Source organism: Polistes dominula, unplaced genomic scaffold (genome assembly GCF_049000335.1).
Source record: "Polistes dominula isolate Pdom_NZ unplaced genomic scaffold, Pdom_raw_medaka contig_22, whole genome shotgun sequence".
Classification (NCBI taxonomy): Eukaryota; Metazoa; Arthropoda; class Insecta; order Hymenoptera; family Vespidae; genus Polistes; species Polistes dominula.
Genome location: NW_028300966.1, coordinates 3691093 through 3717096, shown reverse-complemented (window position 1 = coordinate 3717096; position 26004 = coordinate 3691093). Strand labels below are relative to the sequence as shown.

The window sequence follows — 26004 nt, the reverse complement described above, 5'->3', positions numbered from 1 at the left end:
AAAGAAAAAAGAAGAAAATTTCTTAAAAACCGAATTGCTAATTGCAGTCACGTAGAAAAATAATCGAAGTGCATACAAATTGGCAGGAACGTAACACCATTTGAAATAGTTTATCAATATACTCACCGTTTATCGGTATTAGAGTTGTGTGGTTTATGCACGAAAGGTTCGAGAGCTTCCTCGCTACTATTGGATAATTGTGACATGCCAGAAAGACTGGAGGATGACATTGACTCTTTAGGTCGTTTTCCATCCAACTTTCTTATCGTAGTGCCTTTCCTTTGGGACAACATGATCGATCCTATACAAATCATACAGAAGAATAATATTCAGATCAAATGTTTTATAAATAACCAAAAGATTTTATCATCAAATAAAATTCCTTTATAGCACGAATATAAAGTTTCTATTTTGTATTCTTTATCTTTCTATATCTAATAACTGAATTACAAATCAAACGTTGCTTTAAATCGAAAAAAATCTTTTGAACGAGAGACATCGTAGACTAGTACCAACCCTTACGTATTATTTTTCAATACTTGTTCTACATTTAGCAAATTATTACCATGAACATAACTAATATCGATCGGGATACGTCAATGATCTTGTAATATGAATTAAGTTAAAGAAAATGATGTCAGGGGTTGTTCTTCTTAAGTAGTATTAAAATACTTATCACACAATACCACCTCAAGTCCTTCGAGATATACACACCTGGAAGGTTTCACCTTAGTCGTCATTTCTCATAGATGTTAAAGAAAAGACGGTACATAAAACTGTGACCTTTTAAAACTACTACTTTTGTATCAAAAATAGAACAAAATTAAGAAGAACACAAAATCTTGTCGTAATATCATTCCTTTAAAAATAAATTTATTTATTGAGGCTTTCCCATTCATGTTAGGCTATTCATTATAACCGAGTATCCAAATTATGCACGAAGCAAAGTTCGTAAAGGCCACGAGTAAGGGTTGTGTATAGTTCTACCCTTGAATCACAAGACGTTATTTTAGTACCTAACATAAGTGAGTTTTGTTCTATGCTTTCAATACAAGTGTACCAGTACTCGAACTTATTATTCCAAGCATACATGCATTTATAAACACACACACACACGTGTACATTTATATATATAACATATATATTAGTATATAATAAATTATTATATATATTTTATAATATATTTAATTATATTTATCTGTATCTAACTCAATGTATTATTAAAATAAATAAATAAATAAATAAATATATATATATATATATTTATTTATTTATTATTTTATATATTATTATATTATATTATATTATATTATTTTATATTATATTATATTATATATTTTTATATATATAAATGTACAGTACTAGTAAAAAGTTAAAAATAGTTTATCGATTTCCATAAAAAAATTTCCGATTTTAATTTTAAAACGATGATGTGTCTTTGTTACATCAAATATTAATAAATTGGATAATGCAATAGCAAATTTTCAAAATGGTTTTTTTATAACGACAAATTCACTTGAATGTAGATAAAAGAATTAGAAATGAAATAAAAATGAAATAAGTTCAAATGAAATAGTAATAATTGTATTTTCAAGGATTGTATTTGAAATACCACAGCATCATTGCTTCAAGTTTCCTTCTTTTCTTTTCTTTTCTTCTTTCTTTTTTTCTTTTTCTTAAAGTTTAACACGAGAACGTGTCACGAAAGGTCGTACATATGCCAAATCTAACTTTCTACACTTAGATTGTTAATATTCGTTTAAAGAATAGAAAAGGAAAGGAATGGTGAAACACGAAGGAAATGACAAGACATTTGTAAAAGAAAAAAAAGAAAATAGGTTCAAGAATAACCAAAACGATTCATTTTGTTATTTTCTTTTTTTTTCCTTTTAACATTTCACGAATCATCGATCATTCGTACAAATGAGTTTGACGATACCCTCTTTTCCACTTGTTTTTTTCTTTTTTTTTTTAACACCAAAATCTACATATTGGCATTATAGTACCCTCGGTCATCACGCAGAACGTAAAAAACAGGTAACAGGGAGTGGACTACTCTGTGCGTGAGTCACTCAAGTGATTATGCGATTGTAATGCATCGTTTGCATAAGAAGGAAAAGGGAGAAAGCCGTTTAATATATTTGATAAACCACGAACTTTATGTATCTGTAATATATTATAATAAAACATTAATACTCGACCCTCTTGTAATACGATTAATTTGTTTCGTGTTAATATTTAAGTGAAACAAAAATTGTAAATTAAAATTAGATATATGAAATGGTGATACAAAGATTGTCAGATTTATACAAACTTTATATAATAGGGAAGTTGGACAGATGAACAAAAAAATCAAAACATATTGTTTTGATTTTACTAGATATACCACCATTTTCGGTATACCTATTTCTACCACACTAGTCAAAATGACTGATGTATAAAAAAATGCTTTTTGAGGCTTACCAGTCTTTATTTACTCTTTAAAAATAACAAAAAATGTTTAACAATAATAATTTTAATAGATAAATGGATTTATAGACATTTTTAAATAATAAAACGCTTAATTATTTATAGAATTCAAATGTTACATGAAGAAGAAATTTTGAATTAAAATTGACTTGTTCAGCAATTATAAAATATAAAGATTACATAACCTTAAAAGTAATTGATATTTAGATCATTAGACACTAGTCTAGATTAATTACTGTTTAATTTATATGTTTAATTTTCAATTTATGACGTTATCAACGAATTTTTAATCAATCAGCATACATTATTGGTGCTAGGTTTAGTGTATTTGTTATAAAAAAAAATAAAAAATATATAATATATGTCTTATCAATACATAGAAGACTCGGAAAATTGATGATCGAGGTATAAATAAAAAATATTATTATACATTTAACGTTTCGAACAAATATGTATTTTTAAGGTTATGTAATCTTTGTATTTTATAGTTGCTGAAGAAGTTCTAATAAAAGGACGAAACGTTCAATAAGATTAAAACAATATGTTTTGATTCTTTTTTCACCTGTTTAACTTCCCTATGATACAAAGTTGTGTATGTATGTATTTTTAAGGTTATGTAATCTTTGTATTGTATAGTTGCTAAAGAAGTTCTAATAAAAGGACGAAACGTTCAATAAGATCAAAACAATATGTTTTGATTCTTTTTTCACCTATTCAACTTTTCTATGATATAAAGTTGTGTATGTATTTAATAATTTTTGAGGTTATGTAATCTTTGTATTTTATAGTTGCTGAAGAAGTTGTAATAAAAGGACGAAACGTTCAATAAGATCAAAACAATATGTTTTGATTCTTTTTTCACCTGTTTAATTTCCCTATAATACAAAGTTGTGTATGTATGTATTTTTAAGGTTATGTAAACTTTGTATTGTATAGTTGCTAAAGAAGTTCTAATAAAAGGACGAAACGTTCAAAAAGATCAAAACAATATGTTCTGATTCTTTTTCGACCTGTTAAACTTCCCTATGATATATAAAGTTTGTATATGTTTTATTTTGTGGACGCAAGAAACAACTTATTGTCAGATTTTATTATAACACATAAATATACTATTGAAATTTTATTATATTAGAATTAAATGTTTACTATAATACAATTAATATTATGTATACTGTAATTAATATTATATTTCATTACATAATAAATTAATAAATAAACGATATTGCATTTATAATAAGCGTAAGCGTGTTGTTGTAAATTCATAAGATAATTAAAAAAAAGGAATTTTTTGTTTAATTAAAACCTCGCTTCATTTGAAAGATATATTCATAAGTTGTTATTTTAGATGGGTAAACAAAACATGACCTACTTTGCTTAATGAAAATTCCTTTCTTTTTTACTTGCATTTGATTTATTTTCTTTTACACAAATTTCCAATTATTATACAAAATTCCAAAAAAATTGGATTTTGATGTTATTAAATATAATTATATAATATATCATATGAGTTTTTATATACGTATGAATCCTTTCTAATTTAATTGTTGGTTCGTGTCTATAAAAAAAATTATATAATATGATACTTGTGTAGTATGTTATAGTAAATAATAATAATCATTATAATAAGATTTAAAAGATACACGTATATGTGAGAACGAGTTAGTTTCAAATTGCATGTCAATCATATACAGGAATTAAATAATATTAAACGTAAAACTGTAAAAATAAAAAAAATAATAAAAATTCTATTACTTTCTATATAAATAAAAATCATAACTTGCACGTTATTGACGCATTTAAAATAATTAAATTAATATTCGATTAATACAAACATATTATCGCAAAATAAATTAGTTACCGCCTCCGAACCATCTAAATTTACAAATTAAAACTAAGAAATATTTATTTAGCATTAAATTTAGCAATAAAATATTTATTAAATTTAATTATTTTTCATAACAAATATTTAATATATTTTTAATATTATTTTAATAAATAAATATTTAATTAGCAATTTTGCATTGCATCATAATATTTATAAAACTATTTAAACAACAAGAGTGTGTTACTACTTCTTTAGATGGTAAAAAAAAAAAAGAAATCCAGAAAAAAAAGAACAAAAAGAGGGAACAAAGTCGCGTGTGTTTCGATTTAATCGTTAGAAGAAACAAAAATTTCATATGAATGTCGATCGCATGAACACGCCTATAATATATTATAGTAATCACCTCGTACATGTTCCAAACAAACCATGGGGGGCTCTTTTGCACGATATTATAGCTTTAAAAGTACTCTGACACGCGACCTAAACTGCAAAGGTGGTCTCTTTGGTTGCTAATGAAAATTACTTGAATAGAAAATTTGATGAAAATGATTTCCATTCACATTGGTTTATAGAAGAAAGAGGTGGGGGTGAGAGTGATACAAGAAATACATGTGTTTAGGTCAGTGTTTGTTTTAAGGTGACGAATATATGATGAAAACGTGAACGAGAAGGAGGAAAAAGAGGATAATTCCGCAATGCCTAACGACTTTGGCACGTTTCCCAACATTTTCTCTCATCTTCGTTTGATCACGACCTTGTCCAACCCACCTTCTTGTCTCTTTCCATTTCGTTGAACACGTCAATGCGCTTCTCCTTTCATTGGCCCATATCGTAATACCGATAACAATATCAAAACCTTTTTTTTATTGTTCATCACGTTTCACATATTTCTAAAGAAACATTTTATACTTTTGTTTCGATATTATATTTCATTTTGTTATTATTGTACAAAGATAGGTTGATGAGTTCTGATCACTATCATTTTATTATTATTTTTTTATTTTTTTTATTTTTTTTATTTATTTAATAAATATTTGTTTCTATGTAAGCTCGAAAATTTTCAACCCAACCTACTTATTTAAATTTAATTACAAAATTTTATAATTTTATATATGTAGGGAAATCAATTGTTCTGTATCCGGCTAAGGATATCTAATTCCCCCGTGTTGCCGACACTACTTGAGATATAAAAGATACTTTTTATTCTCACAAATTATTGCTTATTACAATTACAATTACAATAACGCTTCGCAACTTCTCGCACTTACTCACTACTCACAGAATCACTACTCACTCGCTACTCTGTACTCGCTATTCTCATTCGCTCTCGTCACTCGGTTCTCTCCACGCTACTCTCTCAAAAAAACAACCCCCGATGCGTGACCGTCCTCTCCTTATGAGGTTTCTTCCCCACCCCGCATGTTCCAAACGCACTCGGACCTTTGGACCCACACCGACTAACACACACAACATGTCGAAGCTTTGGACCCACACCGACCTACACACACAACCTCTCGGACCTTTGGACTCACACAGACTTACACACACAACCCCTCGGACCTTTGGACTCACACAGACTTACACACACAACCTCTTCGATTTTCAACACACCCCACATATATATTGTATAAATATTTATTTATATTATAATAATAATAAATATTAATATATAATAATAATAATAACACAATATATAATATATATTAATTTTAATAATATGTTATAAAATATTTGTATAAATAATAAAAAACGTAGGAACGTAAATATAAGTAAGAATAAATATTTATTTTTATATTATAATATATTATAATATAATATAATATAAATATATTATAATAATAATAAATATTATAATATATAATAGTAATAATATAATATATATTAATTATTATAAATATAAATAAATATATTTTATAATATATTATAAAATATTTGTATAAATAATATAAAATTAGGAATTTATCTAAATATTTGATATAATTCAAAATATGAAATTTTGAAAGATCTTATATTTACGATCGTACGATAATTGTTTAAACCGGAAACCTTCTATTATTTTCAATTAAGAATTCAACTTTCATTATTTGGCTCAAATTCAGGAAACATGCTTCGTTTCAGTAGTCTTCGACTTAACTTTTATTTTTTTTTATTTTCCTTTTTCATACTTTTTTTTACGTAACCCTCTCTTCTTCCCTCTTTCTCACAGACACACACATACACACATACACACTCTCTCTTTCTCTCTCTATCAATGTTCGTCAGTGGGAGATACGATGAAAGAGAAAGAGGAAACGTATTTTTGGCACAATGTCAAAGAGGAAGAAGTTGCTACATTTTCGTGATCTCTCTCTAATGATACGTAAGTCATATAAATTTTATCTATACATTTCCTCTATTTTTTTTATATATCTCATCTCTGAAATAAACTAAATCATCTTTTGATCTAACTTAATTTTTATATTTAAAAAAAAAAAAAAAAGAAAGAATTAAACGATTTTATTGCACATAATTTATAGGATTGTAGAGAATTATTTTAATAATATTAAATATGTTACTGTAATACTTTATTTATTTATAATGTATAATTTATAATAAATTAAAGAGAAAATTTTTATAAATAATTTATTATAAATAATAGAGTATTTATTAAACTGTGATGTTAAATATAAGAGGATGAGTTGAAATATTTTCAATTTATTCTTTTCTAAAATTTTCGAGATTAAACCATGAAAAAAAAATTATTTTTATATTAGTCTGAAGTCTTTTAAATTCAAATTACCTGCATATATAATTATAGTTTCTTTTTGTATATTTATTTTTTATTTTTATTCTTTTAATAAATGAGGGACACTCGGAATGACAATTGGTTTGGTTTGGTTTGTATCACTTTGTGTATTTAATTTTTAATTTTGTAAATTAAATTAGATTTTTATTATTTTGTAGTTTTATATTTATATTATTTATAATATATATAATATGTAAATATTGATTTTGTAATAAAAGTATTAGGTCTATTAGAAAATTCTGTCCATTTTAAAAATAAAATACAATAATAAAAATAATAAATTATTCATATTTTGAACAATGAATTAATTGAATTACTTTTAAACTCTTGCCAACATGGTGGCAATTTGTGTATTCCATTTTAAGAAATGGGGCCTTACCCCTAGTGACGAAAAATTGAACTAATGTTTGTTTCAACGGATAGAATTTTCCGGTAGACTTAATAAATGTAATATATTTATTTACAATATATTACAATTATTATATATCAAATATTATTATTTAAATATATTTACATAATTTATGCAATATTTTTAATTATTATACCATTATAACTACCGACACACATAAATAAAAAATGAAAGTACAAATACGAAAGAAACATACTAACAGAGGTTCCATCAAGCTCGAAAAAAAACGATTATTTTTAAATTCTAAACGGTTGCACAGGGATCCATTAGGACGGTACATGGTACAAACAGTAGGATTCAACCCCATCAACCGTTTCAAAGAAAACACAAATGGAAAAAGAAATTATAAAAAAAAATATACATGAATGGATTTAAAAGTCTAAAGTGTAACACGCGAGAGGGATTGAAAAGATTTGAACTTTAAGGTCCTAATGGACATGTACAATTGTGTAAGAGTTTGAAGAAACTCGGTGTTTTAAAAATGAAACTTAAAATTTTGATTTTAAAATCTAATTATGAAAAAATCGAGCAGATTTAATATAATTTAAATAATTATTAAATATAAATATATATTTTTATATATAAAAGTATTAATTTAATTTTTTTTGTTATTTAATTTATTTAAATATTCATTTATATATTATTTATATAAAATTAAATTATTAATAAAAAAATATAAAAAAATAAAATTATATAATATATATTATTTATATAAAATAAATAAAGATTAATATAAATTAAATATATATTAAAATAAATAAATTAAGAAATTTCATGAATAAATCAATAATTTTGATTTAATAAATTAAAATTTTAATTTATTAAAAAATTATAAAAATACATTTATATATATATACATAATGATATACATATTTATATTTTTTTTAATATATATTGAATATAAATATATTTGGAATAATAATTTATCCTAAAATATATTATAAATTATATAATCAGGCAAATTTAATAATTTTTGAGGTTATGTAATTTTTATTGTTTAAAATTTAAAATCTAAGAATTGACATACGTGAAAACGACATTACTCTCCGGTCCCCCTAATACTTATTATACTTAATGAAAATAGTACCATAATACTAACAATAAGAAAAAAAAAAGGAAAAGATTGTTGGACGTTAATGAGAACACATACTAACAGGGTGGTGATTTCGATGGGTAATTAAACTCGAACCATACATTTAACGCACGCAATCGTTTCGTCTTAACTCTTACCGAACAAGGGAGAGTTTTCCTATTATAATACATCGATCGATTTTACCTTTCACACAAACGACCACGATGTGATATATATAGGGAAACACTTGTGGTCTTGTTGGTTCACCGACCGAATCTTTTTCTTTCTATTCTAATATTGCATTTTCAAAATCCTATCTTTTTTCAATACTTTGTATTTGTAAACAGTACCTCTCCCCTTTCATCATCACTGCATTTATTCGTCAATTACTTTTCTTTTCCATTAATCTTTTATTTCCAAATCTTTCAAAAACTTAAGTGTCTCATATTGCTAGTCTTCTTTATATTTAAAAATTCAGTGTCAACATTGTTGATTTTCAATCAACTTCAAAATTACTGAGCCGATTTTAATGAATTTTTTTTTATTTTGTGTGATTTTTTTCAACTTAGTATATAGAATAGTTTTAATCGCGATTATTTTCTATTTTTTAACCTTACTTTTTATATTTTTTCGAGTACTATTATTTTATGTATTATTATTTATTGTATTATTATAGTATTATTATTCTATTGTAATTGTGGTATTATTTTGTATGTTGTTATAATTTACTAAATAATTAGAATTATATTAAATCAACATTTTATAACAAAGCCACAGCAACACGTAACCGAAAACATCCTAGTATAAATATATAATCAAATTAAAATATAAATTATTTACATATAGTTGTTTTGTAATATCTTAGCACGTAATAATTTGGTTATGTTTAAAAATTAAACAAGGGGGGACACAAAAAGAATTTTAAGGGCTCATACATATATATACGTCTCATTTAAACTCGTTCCAAAGTTCACAAGTACTTTTGTATTTTAATCATTCACAACAGTTTATCTTCATATAAAATATTCAAAATGATGATCATCCTTCGTTTATATATCTAAACAATATTCCTAAATCTTGTAGATTTATCTTGTCCATTTTGATGTCACAGGTTCTGTTAGATTCAATTTAATACGTTCAGTTACAATGCTCAGTTCTCTCCTTTAAAATATTCGATACTCATTGACAATATTGGAAAATTTTTAGACAGGTATGCTAAAAAAGTTGGCAACATATTTGACGCATACCTGGTATTTTGAAAAGACTGTGAAATTAAATAACACGATCGTGCAAACTTGGATACAAATCAAGGGGTTGGGGTGATAATTTCAAGCAATTTTTGTAAAGATAAACACTATTGAGGATTATCTCATAAGACAAAATATACTTAAGAGAATATTTAGTTCAGTTCTCTTTTTTGACCTTCGAAGGAACGGTATTGATTTCCTAGACTTTCCGATTTCCTGTATGCACACCCTTTCCACCACCTGCATTCTCTCTATCCCGTATCGTATACATTCATAAACTGTTTCAAATTCTTTCCAATAATTCGAATAATCAAAATATACATGAAATCCTAACGAATGTATTTGCAAATATACATATATATGGAATTTATCTAAATATTGTACAAACATTTTTATCATTTATAAATGTATAAATAGTGACATTTTCAGTAATTCATATTTTTAATTCTTTATGGGTTCTCGTATATGCTTAAAAATAACACATAAGAAACAAATAACAAATATTATTTAATAGTTTAATTAACTGTGCCCTACTGTGGCTCATTTGAGCCAAAATATAACGTTTCGTATAAATAAAAGTTAGGTTATGTTCAAATGTTTTGCTCACTAACCGAAATCTATGACCAACAGATGGCGTTGAACTTACCAGTATCTTTCTTTTTTTTTAAATTAATTAATTATTTTATAAATAAATTAATGTAATAAAAACCTAGCTGTATGTGAATGCAACGTTTTGTCAAAATTTCAAGACAATCGGTAAAGTACTTTTGAAGATTATCGATTAGGCACAATTTATATATAGATTTTGTAATTTGTATTTATCAATCAATAAAAAAATTCTTTATAATTATTATCAATTGCAGCTTTAAAATATGAGTCTTGCACATGTTGTAAATTTTACCAATTATGGTACCAAAATTACCAATTATTTGTACTTGGTACTTTATAACTTTACCAAGTTAACAAATATGGTAATTGCAGCTTGAAATTTTGTTATCTTGGTATCCCGATATCTAAAAAAGAAAGAAAAGTAATATAATATCAAAACTCTCGGAATAAATTTATGCAAATATTCTGTCAAGACAGATCGCCCTTTAATCGTGACGATGAATTGTGAAAATGTAGACTTAATCCGCCCACTCAACGAGACCACCAACAGGTATTTCCGATAGGTCTGCACCTCCTTCGGTGAATAATAAATTACTTGGTGAACGCAAATCGTGTAACGGTCTGTCTTTCTTAACAGGGAACTGCTAGTCGAACTGTCGGCCACTCCGGAAGTAACCAACGGTACGGCCCCATTCGCTTCATTACATAATCGATCGGGTAACCGGATCAACTTACTGAGGAGACCAACACTTTCGATCCTGCCAACCGCTTAAAAGTTTTTAAACTATTTCGTAAAATACTAACTTTCTTTTTCTTTCTTATTTTCCAACGATTCATTTTTCAATCATTAAAAACTCATAATAATGACCGTTTTCATTATCATACGAATTATTATAATGTATTTAAAATATGGGTAGATTGGGGTGAATGGGGGGAGGGGTCTAATGACAATTTTGGAAGAATTTATTTTTATTACAATTATTTTATATCATAAAATGATTAAACAAATTTTGTTCTATTTTTTTAACAGGTAATTGATATAATTATTGACACAAAGCTGTGTGTGTGTGTGTATGTGTGTGTAACTTTTTATCAATGAGAGACAATTGGTTTGAACGCTCATGGAATGACAATTGGTTTGGTTTGTATTATCACTTTGTATTTGATTTTTAATTATTTTAATTTAAAAAAGAATAAAATAATTTTTAAAAGAATTTGAAAAAAAAATATAATAAACCTAATTAAATTATATTTTCATAATTTTATATATAATTATATAAATAAATATAATATATTATTATAAATCTAAATATTTTTATATTAAATTAAAATAATTTTTAAAGAAAGTAATTAACCAAATGAAATTATATTTTTATAATTTTATATATAATTTTATAAATAAATATAATATATTATTATAAATCTAAATATTTTTATATTAAATTAAAATAATTTTTAAAGAAAGTAATTAACCTAATTAAATTATCTTTTTAAAATATAATAATATAATTATATTTTTATATTATTAAAATTAAATAAATATTATTTTTATAATTTAAATATTATATAAATAATATTTATATAATATAATATTTTGGTTATAATTGAAAAATAATATTTAATTGAAATAAAAAACAATGCGTTATTGAACTATCAGAAAATTAACAGAGATGCTAGAATGAACAATCTACCCAATTCCAATAACAACTCATTTGATTTTTCATTAAGAAAATGAAATTTGTGTAAACGATGTTAATTCAAATTAGTAATACCAAACCATGAGTTATTGTACGATCAAAAACGTATTAAACAACAATTAAAATGAGATAAGATATATTCCGGTGATACATTTTCAGTCCAATAACAGCACCTAATTGTCGACCTACTACCATTCGCAGCACAGAATTATCTGCACGCTTTGGTAATAAATGATAGTCATCATTTTTACATTGGATGTAAATGGGTTAACTGTGTAATACATTTGAGAAAATATAAGAGGAACAAAATGATTGGATTTGAAAGTATCGTTTAATTCTTCAAAGAATCCAATCAATTGGATAAATTGTTAACGACAAAATAAATTCTAATGATTATCGATGAACGATAATCTTTATTTCTCATTTCAAACGAAATAAAACTAGGAATATATTGGGAATTGAATATCAGTACAGATCACATTGTTCGAGTCCTTGATATAAACGTGACTTATCTACACGTGAAAGAAGAAAAAGATCAAAAAAAAAAAGGAGAAGTTCATTAATAGTAGGATTCGTGAAAAAAGGGGATAGTAATGGTGGTGGTAGTGGTGGTGGTTGTGAAATTGGCTTGAAAATTACCATCGTTCGATCTACTGTAATTGATTCTGCACGTAAAAAGGATCGCGATAACGGACACCCTATATCTTCTTCTTTTTCTTTTCTTCTAAACTTTTTTTTTATTAAACCATCTATCTTGTTATCCATCTCAATCGAATGTAACATTTTCCTTCGAGTTTCTAATTTTTTTTTTCTTTCCTTTTTTTTTTAATTGAGACTTTACAACACAACGATAAATAAAGTGTGCATTTTAAATTACAATATGGAACTTTTTCTTTATTGGATTGTACGAAAAGTATGTGCCAAGATTAATATTTTTTAATCAATTAGAACTGTGATATTAACGAGTATACTCGTCGTTGAGAAATGGAAATCATTTTGTCGAGTTTTTTTGATGAGTATAAAACTAGTCAAAAAACAAATAAAATCAATTTTATGTGATTTATTTATTATTGATTTTATCTAAATTACGAAATGAATTAGTAATCTTAATTATATTACATATAATTATTATTAATTATATTATTATTATAATAATTATTATAATATTTTATTATTATATAATATTTATTAAATTTTTATATTATAAAATTTTAAATATTTTTTATTTATATATTATTAATATATATAAATATAATTTATAAAATATATTTATAATATATTTTATTATAAAATAAAAATATAAATTTATATAAATTTTATATAAAGTAAAAATTTTAATATAAATATAAAAATAATATTTAATAAATAAAAAAACAACTTTTTTTTAATTACTTTCCTCTCAAAATATTTTAAAATTATTAATATTACAAGATAAATCATGAAATAAATTTTGTGCATTACAATTTCTTTTGTACTTAGGTCATTATCAAGTAACTCATATTATTATCCAAGTAATACCTAAACCTACCTATTAAATCACTGTAACCAATAGATTGGCGAGAATAAAAATTATTTACAGTAATCTGAAAGATCGTTGGAAGATACGACTCAAGCTCAATCATTTGAGAGATCAGGTGAATAAAATCACGAATGAGATTAGTTTGGAAAAAAAACGTTCATTTAAATTACTACTTGGCACATATCGTCCTAGTAGTATTTTAAAACAACATATCACGTGAATAGACGACGAGAAGAGTGAGATAAAAGAAAAGGTGGAGAAGAAGGAGGAGAAGAAAGAGGAGGAAGAGGAGAAGGAGATGAAGGAAAGTGGCATAAACACACACCTGTCGTATATGTAAGTGCATAGAGTCGACATAATCGGCAAGTTACTCGGACAAGGTCGCCGGACACTAACATAAGAGACTCAACAACGGTGTATCCGTGCGCGGGTGGAAAATGGGTCGATGAAATTAATAACAGTGTCGTGCACTTAACACGATCTTGAATCTTGGAGAATACTACTTTGGAAATTACTTAAATCTTTCTTTTTTCTACCCTCCACCTCTCCTACTCTCCCCTCCCCCCCTCTATTATGTTTCTTACCTTGTGTTCGTAAATAAGACACCTTGCGATTATAGATACTCCATGTTTTTTTTAGACTTTACTTATTTTGCTTATACGTGTTCTCTTTTTTAGGGGTTGTTTATGTGGGGGTTGTTACAGGAAAGTTTGTTCTAAACTTCCCAAGTAATTTAATATTTTTTTGACAGGTAATTTTTTCTTTTTAATAATTTTATTACAATCGATATGTTCAATAAATATTTATAATAAAATATATTGAAAAAAAAATAGAAAAATTAAGAAATGTGTGTTAATACTAGTGCTGAACCTCATTATCGATCGTTAAACGTTGGGATATAAAAAGAAAATTATATTGAACAAAACAAGAACGTATTTTAATACGAAAATATGATTTTAATATATTATACTCAAAAAATTTATTCTACAACAATATTTTATCAGTAACATAACAATAATACTACTAATATTAAATAAATTGCATTTTAATGTGATAACAGTGTTTGCCTCTTCCCTGATAAATACTAAATTAAAAAAAATAGAAATAAATTTATTAGTTTAAGTCATCATTGTTATTCAAATAATTATTAAACAAATCAATTAAAAATTGTTAGAGATTTTGTAATTCTTGTTTTAATTGTTCTCTCCCTTTCTCTCTCTCTCTCTCTCTCTCTCTATCTCTTTCTTTTTCTTTTAGCTAACCCCTGCTAGTTTTAAAAGTGAGTTTCAAGCTCGTGTACTCGAGACGATCGTATATACTTTGTACTCATGCAGACGCGACGGTGACGACAACGACGACGACGACAATGATGACGATGACAACGACGACAATTTTAAGAAGGAAACGACAAATCTATTGCATTTTATGTATACGTATACGATGTACATATATATGATGAAATAGTATTTCCTGTAACGCCGAAAAAATTATCGATTTAATAATTGTGTATCCAATATAGTCTTTTAACGCGCAGCTGTTATTAAATGCGAAAAAGAGGGCTGATTTTACAATCACCCTTCCTTCCTTCCTTCCTTCCTCCCTTCCTCCCTTTCTTCCCTTCATCCTTCCTTGTTATTTTCTTTCTTTCATGTTTATTCTCTATTGCCCAACTTCATTTGAAGTGTTCGGAACGATTTCTTGTTTAGATAATCTGATGTATACGTATATGTTTATATATATATATATATATATCATTCTTATTCTACGTAAAATGCATATTATTCCACGAAGTTGCATTTTTTTATTTAACGTGCATACGAATTCAAATAAATTCTTTTTTCAAATGCAAGATTTTGATTTGGTATGTATCATCCACAGAGGAATCGTAATTATTAAGATTCTCTTTTATGATTACCAAAGAAATTAATGTTTATTGCAATAATGAACTAATGAGTAACGTAATTAAGAGAAAGCGTCTAACAACTTGCAACATTTTACAAGAAACGCATACATTTACTTCTCTTAATAGATAATAAAAAGAAAAACATACACGAAGCATAAAAAAGAAAGAGAATAAAAAAACATAATAAAAAGAACCCGAGAGATCGTACCTTTGTTTGCTATTACTATGACGTTATAAAAAAATTATCAAAGATACAAATGTAAAATGATACAAATATGCGTGCTCGCGTGCATTGTATAAACCTTGAAAAATTAATTCTGTAAACATCGGAAAAATAAGAACAAGAAAAAAAAAGAATAAAGAAAAATTGTGACGTGTAAGATTTAATCGGATTCTCATTGAATATTATCGATGTAAATCGAAACATACTAGCCAATCAAAATGCATTACAATCAACTTTAGTCTTATGTCACCATTATGGCATTTTTTTTCCTTATACTTCAGAATTAATTTTCTATGCACAAGATGTACGTTGTGTTACTTTTTTTTTAATAATTACAGATAACTAACTAAAAAAAAAAATAAATCATCGATCGGTTGTTTTAAAAATATTAAATCCATTAAAGTTTGAAAATTTTTAACAAGAATATGTTTCATCGACTTGAACGAAATAAATTCTAACCACCGATAAAAAATTCATGTTTAACTTTTTTTGTTTTACTTTTTTTTCTTTTATTTTCTTTTCTCTTTTCATGTTCTAATGCTTAAAAAGAAAAGACACAATTTTCTTTGAAAACTGGAAGCATTCATAAACGAGCTCTCTCTCTCTCTCTCTCTCTCTCTCTCTCTCTCTCAGTACACCTCATAACTTTCCATCATTGTCGCGACAATAAAATTTCCTTCGAAAGAGAGGGGAAAGAAAGAAAAAAAAAAGGAAATTTTAAATTTATATTTTTTCACGCTAAATTGATAAAAAACGATACGATTGGTCAATTGTCGATCGTGTTTGAAAATTACGCGGGAAATTGGTTACGATGCTTGAACTAACATTTGTTTTGAACCCTTTAAACTCTATAATGATTCTTTTTACTCACATTATCAATTACTTTACATAATACGTTTCTAGAAAGATTTAATTTGTAATCTTTTAGAAGAATAAATGAAATTATTATTATTTAACGAGAATCGGAAATATAAAAAAATAACTTTGTTTCAAAACCTTCGAGTTGAGCGTAAAGAATTAAATAATTCGATTACAGGAATTTATAAAAAAAAAAAAAGAAAAAAATTAATAAAAATATTCATAAACCTGTAAAAGGTATATTTGTATGTACATAATGATTAAACGATGATAATCTCCTTCTCTTTTTTTTTTCATTTTATTTAATCGTATCTCTCGTGAGTACTGAAATGAATCAGCCCGTGATTTCCTCGTTTGGGAAAGCAGCTACTAAATCACGATCGTAAATTGAAACAAGAGTTCGTTATCCTAACATTCGAGTAACATCAATAGGTTCAAACTTACGATGTTAAAAGCTGCTAGATTCTGACGAGAAGAATCCACGTGATGTTCACAAATAAAACACTTGGAAACGTAATGCAATGACGAGTTATACGATCGTTTGATCTATTCATAGATTTCAAATCGATTTTACTAAATAACAAAATAGCAACAAAATAAATTATCATCTGACAAAAGATTCTTCTAATTTGTTTGTTCGATTTTTTAAACGACGGTTAAAAAAGAAAGATCGATTGCATCACTTCCCGGTTGCGAGAGTATTTTATTGTCGTTTACGTAAATGAAAAGAATAAAAGTTTATTTATATGTTAGAAAATAAAAAAAAAATTTGACGAGATATATACGCGAGAGGCGCCAAATATTCTCGGATAATACAAATATCTATTTCCTCTATCCGCGTTTTATATAGATATATATTTTGAGCACTGCCAAATAATAAAAAGCTTCCAAAGTCGTGTTCGTTAGAGAGGTGTTCGAGGAAAACAGGACGCGGGAGTCGTAACTGGAACGTGAATGTGTGTTCATTCGAGTAAATAAATATAAGGTAGAATTAGAGTACGTGTAAAAAAATGTGCTCCCTAATCCTTCAGTATAACTATCTACGTGTATGTATGTATATTTGGAAATAGCGTTATATATGTTATTGAAACAGGAATATCTCGTGTACGTGTGTGTTTTTCATTTGAGATAAATCTGTGATCTTTAAAATATAAATAAGGTAGACAATTATACGTTGATACCTGACTAGTTGCTAAAAGAAGAAGAAGAAAAAAAAACAAAAGTAAAATATTGAAATTGGCTAAAAGACAACAATTTAATCCTATTGTAAAAATATTCTTAACGTTCTGTCTTTCGAGTTTATCATTCTGCAGTCATCCTGACAGAAAAAGTACCAATTCGTCAGAGATTTTTAAAAAAATTAAACGACTAAAACACGATTGACGATAAGATATAATTGCAAGAAAATAAATTTCCATATCATTTGACAAATGTTCATCAATCCTTTGAGGGTAAGAATGGGGGGTTGTCTGTCATATTCAGATGTCAAATGACGTGCTATCCGCGTGCTTTTCTCTTCTTTTGTTCGATGAATGTCCGAAATAAAAAAAAAAATTAAAAAAAACAGTAACAAACATAAGACTCGATCTTAAAACTCACCACGTAACTGCTGACCCGTAACACACCAAAATTGTTCTAATTCCCGTACGGTGGATGCATCCCTTATGAACGTTTCACTTCGGATTATTTCGGGAGGAGGTAAAAACTTGGACGAACTACGGCCATACCGTATGGTAGCGCGACGAAGACTGCCTCTGTTAGCCGAACGATGAACTAAAGTGCGCGACGTGACGTTAGGTGACGCGCTCAACATTTTCAAATTGGCGCGAATTTTAATTTATTAAAATACAAATTCTTAATCTTGTATTATCTATTTTTAAATAATAAATAATAATGTTATATTTTATTGTTTTTATTTTTTTATAAAGATATCAAATGTCTTATTTAAAAACAAAATTACAATTTATTTTGTATATATGTATATAATTAAATTATCTTATCAATTATACTTCATCGTTTTTGCATACTTATTTTCTAATTCATGTAATTTCGAATCGAGTTCTGCCGTAGAATATGTCTGTAATCATATATTATTAATGTAATTTAATAAAAATTAATGTGTGTATGTATACAAAAAATATATACGAAATAAGAGTGATTTACCCTTTTTCTAAATGGTTTCATATCGCTTGTAAAATTGTTCGTATCTTCTCCTATCTATAATCATGTAATATAATTTAGATCACCTAATATTCAATCATTATACATCATTTATTTTAATTACTTACCCACAAATTTTTATACTCAGGAGATACTCCTTCCAAAAACAATATCCTATCCTCGATATTTTTTAATCTTTCATAAACGTCTCGAGGAACTGGTTTTATTATGCCTAACATTTTTTCAGCGTTAGTTATACGGTCATCCAATACCGAAGAGCAATTGTTACTATCTTGTTGGTTTGTCGTATGATTATTGGCATTGTGCAAACGTGATCGGTCAACTGTTTGAGGTCCCCATGAATTTAATACTCTATGCACTAAAAACATATATATATAAATTAACAATAATTATTTCTTCCCCCTAAAACACATTCATTTATTTTACCTTTAACATGACTTTTCGAATCTTTTCTTCTAATCAAAATAGCATCCACTCTTGCACAAGAATCTTGTTTCTCATCATATTGTTCTCTAAAATATAAATAAAATTTCAATTTATAATATTCAAAAATACATTGATACATTTTAATTAATTTTAATGTAACATTCTATCATATGCCAACCTGTTACAACAAAATTCTTGTATGTTTACTAAATTTACTTGTTGACGCTTTCTTTCAATAAAAGATTCTATTCTATGTTTAAGTTCATTTGAGTTCGCTTTGATTTGTACAAGATTATGATCATCTAAAGCAGGTTCTTCGATTGGAACTTTTACGTCTTCAAAAGAATCTTTTTCATTCGAACATGAATTTTTAAGCGAATCCTTCAAATTTTCTACTTTATCATTATTAGTATCTTCAGAAAGTGATAATTTGGAGATAGTAGCTATAAGAAGATAAATCATACATTAGTCATTCAATTCCTTGATAATTCATTTGTTTTCTTATTATTAATTACACAAAAAAATGTACACTAACTTTTGGCATAACATATTTATTAAATATATCTCAAATAATTAATAACGTTGAACATATATAAATGTATTTGTAAATATTTATAAAAGATAATACTTTATACACCCAATATCAAATATTTATTATGAAATATGTATAATATAAAAATAATATTAATATACTAATACTATTACTATACTAATACCCGTTTCACCTTAGCAACAAATAATTCCCATCTCACTATAAGAAAAAATATTTCATTAAAATTGTACTAAATAGAAGTATACATATCTCATTATAAAATATTTTACAAATATTGAAATATATAAAAATATGTTAACATTAAAAGATTATTTAATATTTGACCATTTACATTCTTTATTTTCCTTCCAATTAGTTTCTCCGGTATCGTATACCTCTTTCTTCCATATTGGAACAGAAGCTTTCAATGAATTAATAGCATAATCTACAGCTTTAAGGGAATCTTGTCTATGAGGAGACGAAACTATTATAATAACACTAGCTTCTGTCACTGGTACTTCACCAAGACGATGATATATTGCAATATTTTCAATATTCCATTGTAAACGTATTTTGTCACATATATTATTCATTTCTTTCAATGCCATAGGTTCATAAGCTTCATATTCTAATTTAGTAACCTGAGACACAAATCGGCCACTTAACTTTGATTGCAATATGTATCATATAAATATTAAAAAGAAAATAACATACCTTTTTATTGTCACAATTATCACGTGTAATTCCTACAAAAGAAGATATTGCACCGCATTTAGGTGATACTATTAAATTATATATTTCTTGAAAATTTAATACTTCCTGCTCCAACTGAACAAAATTTTTTCCAGTATCCATTTTAACCTAAAAGCGAAAGGAAATTTTGATTTTATATGTTAATGGTATTCAAACTGTTGCAAATAATTAATTATAAAAATACCTCCGCTTAGTGGTGGAATAATAGCAATTTCGTTTTCATCCAATAAGTTTAAAGGAGAATTTTCATTAACAAATTCCCCGTTCACAGCTAAGATCAGTGTTTTGCTTATTTTATGCAAACTATATGTCGATATTAATATATCAAATAGTTCTTCATAAGATATATTTCTCCTGATAACAATTCTAGTTTTCTTAAATCCTGTTAATTCTCGTGCTTTGGCAAAAAATAATACATTCACATTTACATCATTCTCATGTCTATTCATTATAATAAGAATAAAGATAGTTTCTTTGTTTAAACTCTACTAGTTAAAATATTTCATTACGTATCTATATTTCTTATAAATTTTCCTTACGTAATTAGTATCTCTTCGATATGTACCACGCACTAATATGCTATCACAGATAATTCTGTTTCTGTAGATAATCTGTAAAGGTTATTTCACATTTATTAGTTATCAAAAATTTTAATAAATACATATTATATCTTGTATATAATAAATTTCACATTCACACGATCTATATATTCTCACCACTATTATATTAATATTATTATACTTTTAATGATATCGCTTAATAATACATACCACTAACCAAGGAAAATTACAAACATAAAAACCACTACTTACGCCGGAAGGACATTTTGAAACATTTGTTATCGGTGCGCATGCGCGAAATAAATAAAACTAAACGTGACTAGGTTCATGTTGTTCGAAAAAGGGCGCAAAAAAATATTAATACGAATTCTTTTTTTCAGCAAATGTAAACTATCCGATAAAATATATATTAATACATATATATTTTATATATAAATTTCTTACACAACTCCTTACGTCTATTTTCACAATAACAATGTGATTACTTAATTATATTTAAGTATGTAAATAAAATTTTATGAGTAAGATTTATTTGAAACGACACTGCATCATCGCTAAAAAAGGAAAAAAAATTACAATAATTTACTTTTTCTTTTTTCTTTTACAAACAAGGATATAATATAATACTGATTTTATAATATATATACATATACATATACATATAAATGTTAAATTTTATACGGAAGAATAAGTAAAGCAGATATATGGACATAAATAATTATCAAAATCTTATTAATCGATTATCACGTTATAAAGGTTAATTCTCAAAATAAAGTATAACAGACTATTGAGATCTTCAGATAAATTTTATTTACATAAAATAGAAGCTGGTCGTATATTTGAAAGTTATTTAAACACGCTCTAGAGACAAGATAGACAATTATTTTTTTCAAATTACGCGATATCGGTTCAAACGCTAAGTATTATTTATTATACTAATATTACGAGATTATCGTATTTTATGTATGCCAGCTATTTAAGGGTGTGACACGGCTTAAAGATTCATTACGTGTTAAACGCATAATATAGGTATAAGAACGCAAACATTCTTCCACTTCATCATCTTCCTCTCATCTCTCCTCTCTTCTCTTTTTTCTTCCTCTCGCGATAATTGTGTATTTTTTTCCTAGTTAAATCGCGATATAATTAAAATTAAAAAGAAAAAAGATCTTATATATATGATGAAAATAGAAAAATTTAATAAAAAAAATTACAGTAAAAAAGAAAAAAACATAGCGCATCGTCGATCTTTAAACACCCTAGACTAAATTAAGGTCAGCTGAGAAAAACGAGAACGGTGAAGCAAGGAATCACACAGTGTTCTAAATACATACATACATGCACACACGCAAACACACACACATTTATATATATACCACACATATGTCCTAACAAAGAATAAGAAGAATAAGAGAGAGTGAGAGACAGAGACACAAAGAAAGAGTGTGAGAAAATGATATCGATATTCTACATTAGTACATTAGTTCATTTAAAACATGACAAGTTTCGTCTCGTATTGAGCAACAATCAAAAGACGTCATTTAGATATTTGCAATCCCGTTAACATTATTAAATTTGATCAGAAAAGTGATTCAAAGTCGAGCCAAGCTGTAATCGACAGGGGCACTGCTGCTGGTGCTGCTGCTGCACCGTATATAGGTCAAAATTGATTTGGGTATAACTTCCGCAGGAGCGTACCCAACGATATGTTCTTTTCCTAAAGTAAAAAGATGTTATATGTATTTACAATAATTTACTGTTTATCTTTAAGAAAACAGTGAATGATAGTAAGAAAAAGAAATGAGATAAAGAGAGAAAAATCGCAACGCAATAAGAACATTTCTATAAATGCAGTCTCCTTTTGTCGGTACTAGAACGTCGAGATAATTTGTAATGAAGGACACACAGCTCCGAGATTTTATGGATACTGCACTAACTTTGCTACAGTATGTCAGAGCGTCCAACGGCCTTGGAATATGCATTCGAACGTATTTGTTGTACGTGCCACACAATACACGTGCACGTTCACGTGCAATATATTTATATATACATATATATAAATATATAAATGTATCGCTTTGTAGTATAGTTTTAATCTAAAATGGAATATGTAGGAGATTCTAAAACCTTAAGAACGATTTCTAATAGATCAAGGATAATGTAATCGCACTTTTATTTTATTTCTAAGTCAAAAGGAATATACATTAAAGCATAATCAAAATTGAATATTTGTCATACATTAAAACCGGTTCGGTGTAGTCACATCTTTCTTACACGTATACACGCGTGTATTTAGAGATGCTCGCTTCATGAATACAAGTATGTACTACTACTACTACTAGTACTACTACTACTACTACTACTACCACGACTAGTACTACTAATACTGGAATATGTGACGTAACGGAGGAAAAATTCCAAGTTTATTAGCCAAGCGTGTACGTGAATTCAAAAGGCCAAAGGATTTCTTTTTTTCTTTCTTTTCTCCCCTACTACCTTCTTACTTCTCGGTTTATTTTCTATTCCAATGTGTATAATTATATAAAGTGAAATTTTAACCCTTGATTTTTCGCTTGGGCCGCGGCTTGTGAGTTCGTCGCATTACATAACTTCCGGTGAATAATAGAAAAGTATTATTTTTCGATAAGGAAAACATCGAATCACATTTATAAATACAAACTCGTAATTTACGCGAAGAAAAGGAGGAAATAAAAACGCTTTATACGTAATTAATAAAGTGGCACCAATCAAATAAGCGAAGTTAAGAAGAATGATACAAGTCTTTTGAGAAAAGCGCCAAAGTATCGGCCCTGATGAGAAAAAGATTCTGGATGGACGGATTTAATCGCGCAGGTGAGTCTTTTATGTGCGCATGCGCACTCGTGTATGCGCGCTGCTGTAACATGTAGTTGCGCACGTTGCACTTACGATGCATCCGTACTGTAGGGAAGAGTTTATCCGCGATTGGTTCACCTACAAATGCTAATCCCTTCTTTGTTTTTTTTATTCATTTTTTTTATTTTCTTGACAATTTTTTTCACAAAATGTATTATGAAACAATATAGAACGATATGTTTGTTTTCGTTGTTGAAATTATATAAATTATTAATGACACGCTCGCACACGAACACGCGTATATGTATTTCGACAAGACAATTAACACAACAAAGATAGAAGTTTATTTTACTGGGGAAAATAAAAACGAAGCTTTGTAGGAAAATAAAGTTTTCTTTTTGTTTATTACAAATGATTAAATCGTGATATTCGTGGTAACTCAGTCGCGAGTCGTTCTTTCAAGACCCCAGTCAACTCGATGAAGCTGTTCTTTTTCTTCTCTGTATGTTAACCGTCGATTATTCCAAGTCGATTCGTCGCAATCGTCGCGCTGCGCTCGAGACGAGCAACGGCATTGCGACACACGAATGCGACCCAAAAATATGTATCTACGTATTAGTGTTGTTCATTTTCTCTCTTGACTTTTCACCACGACCACGATCACGACCACGACCACGACTACGGCGATAACGACGACGACACTGCTGCTCCCTGGACTTTGATATTCATTAAAGATAATTCTGTTTTTTTTTATCTAGTAGTCTAACTAATAAAAATCTTTTTATATGATAACGTGCGTAGGTTGTCATCATTATCCTCGTTGTACTTTCTTATCAAATAGTATATTTATATTGCGATTAGAATGGTTCTAACTAATTTTACCAATCTTTGTCAAAAATTTGTCAGCTCTTCTTTCTAACTCATTAAAAACGATTAAGTAATGAATAACTTAAAAGACTATTCTATTACTATAGTAATCTATTATAAAACAATTTATATGCTTGCGTTATAAGACAACCCTCCGGTTCAACGTTAAAAAAGGTCCGTTTAGCAGTGACTAAAGTCAATGATGTCCCTTCCCTACACTAGGATCCCGTCGAATCGGAACGTGCGCGTAATCAATGTTAGGAAATGACGCATTAGCCTGCATCGCCTTCGTCTAAGTCGCTACTTTTTCAAATATTATTTTTTAGTTTTTTTTAATATTTAAAATTAACTTTTTAAACAATTTATAAACTTGGAATAGAGAGACTCGGTGTTGCTCTATTTGCTTTACTGTTTATGTTATGTATCCAGATGTTAGATATAACAATTAACTTGGTGCTTTTTTAACGAATTTAGTATTTAGTTTTTATATTTTCCTTGACAAACAATGTTAGCGATTTTGATGCAATGAATTTAACATCAAGGCACCGTATTAATTGCTACAAATAATAAATACGTTTAATTGTTTCAATGTCATTCTTTTGTAACCAGCATTATAGAATATAAACATTATTAAAAATATGTTATTAGGTTTTCGCAATGATTTAAACGATAAAACTATTTGTACATCTGTGTAAATAACTTCCCCAATAAGTTTTATCGGTGTATTTCAAAAGTATTTACCTAATAACGATATTAATTTTTTATTATAATATTAGAAAACATTTTTTTAAGTCGAATATTATTATATAAATTGTATATTTTGAAGCTATTGTACTTTGTATGCTAATAGGACTGTTAAGAGATAACCAAAGTATAGTCCACAATCTATAGTAATTTTCCCGTTAATCGGTATTTACTAAAACATTGATAATAGTCACGACGTACTTTCCTATGTACAACGGAACTTTGGTACGATATTTCAAGAATAGTCGTTGTTGTTATTACTGCAGCAGCATGATTGGAAGGCAAACTTGCAGTACCAACGTACTCAATATTGCAACGTTTAACTATCGTGCCTTAATCTCTTACAAGATACCAACGAATGTCAGTGGCAATAAAAAGATAGTTGAATAGAAGAACGATTGAAGAAATGCTCGATATAAAATCATCGTCTATAAAGCGCGTGCGATCTTCGATATAGGAAGCTACTTGATGTCGTTAGAATGACACTAAT

General features: G+C 27.2%; 2 protein-coding genes across 4 annotated transcripts in view; both read right to left on the bottom strand.

Moving 5' to 3' along the window:
• TTLL5 (Tubulin tyrosine ligase-like 5) overlaps window positions 1–18373 on the bottom strand; it is a 42668-nt gene extending 24295 nt beyond the window's left edge. The window contains exons 1-2 of the mRNA XM_015315881.2: window positions 18216–18373; window positions 127–301 (exon numbers count right to left, since the gene is read on the bottom strand). Coding sequence (XP_015171367.1) covers window positions 127–293 — 167 coding nt within the window. The 5' untranslated portion in view covers window positions 294–301; window positions 18216–18373. The remainder of the gene's footprint in view (window positions 1–126; window positions 302–18215) is intronic.
• A 139-nt stretch (window positions 18374–18512) lies between these two features.
• On the bottom strand, window positions 18513–21350 carry Mocs2B (Molybdenum cofactor synthesis 2B). 3 transcript variants are annotated; one of them, XM_089173016.1, is made up of 10 exons: window positions 21279–21350; window positions 21048–21119; window positions 20693–20905; window positions 20470–20616; window positions 20108–20396; window positions 19402–19666; window positions 19224–19309; window positions 18905–19155; window positions 18780–18833; window positions 18513–18693 (listed from the first exon to the last, which is right to left on the bottom strand). In XM_089173016.1, the coding sequence occupies exons 4-10, from the start codon at window positions 20608–20610 to the stop codon at window positions 18616–18618; spliced, it is 1164 nt and encodes a 387-aa protein (XP_089029142.1). In that variant the 5' UTR covers window positions 20611–20616; window positions 20693–20905; window positions 21048–21119; window positions 21279–21350; the 3' UTR covers window positions 18513–18615. The 3 variants fall into 3 exon arrangements, with proteins under 3 accessions (XP_089029142.1, XP_089029143.1, XP_015171240.1); XM_089173017.1 differs by having other exon boundaries at window positions 21286–21304; XM_015315754.2 differs by lacking the exon at window positions 21279–21350 and having other exon boundaries at window positions 21048–21272.
• Between the last annotated feature and the right edge of the window lie 4654 nt (window positions 21351–26004).

Coding starts and splice junctions, on each gene's coding strand:
- Mocs2B (XM_089173016.1), bottom strand. CDS start 20,610: ATGGATACTGGAAAAAATTTTGTTCAGTTGGAGCAGGAAGTATTAAAT. Junction 19,310..19,401: donor CAAGAATTTTGTTGTAACAG/GTTGGCATATGA, acceptor TTTATATTTTAG/AGAACAATATGATGAGAAAC. Junction 18,834..18,904: donor CTGAGTATAAAAATTTGTGG/GTAAGTAATTAA, acceptor ACATGATTATAG/ATAGGAGAAGATACGAACAA.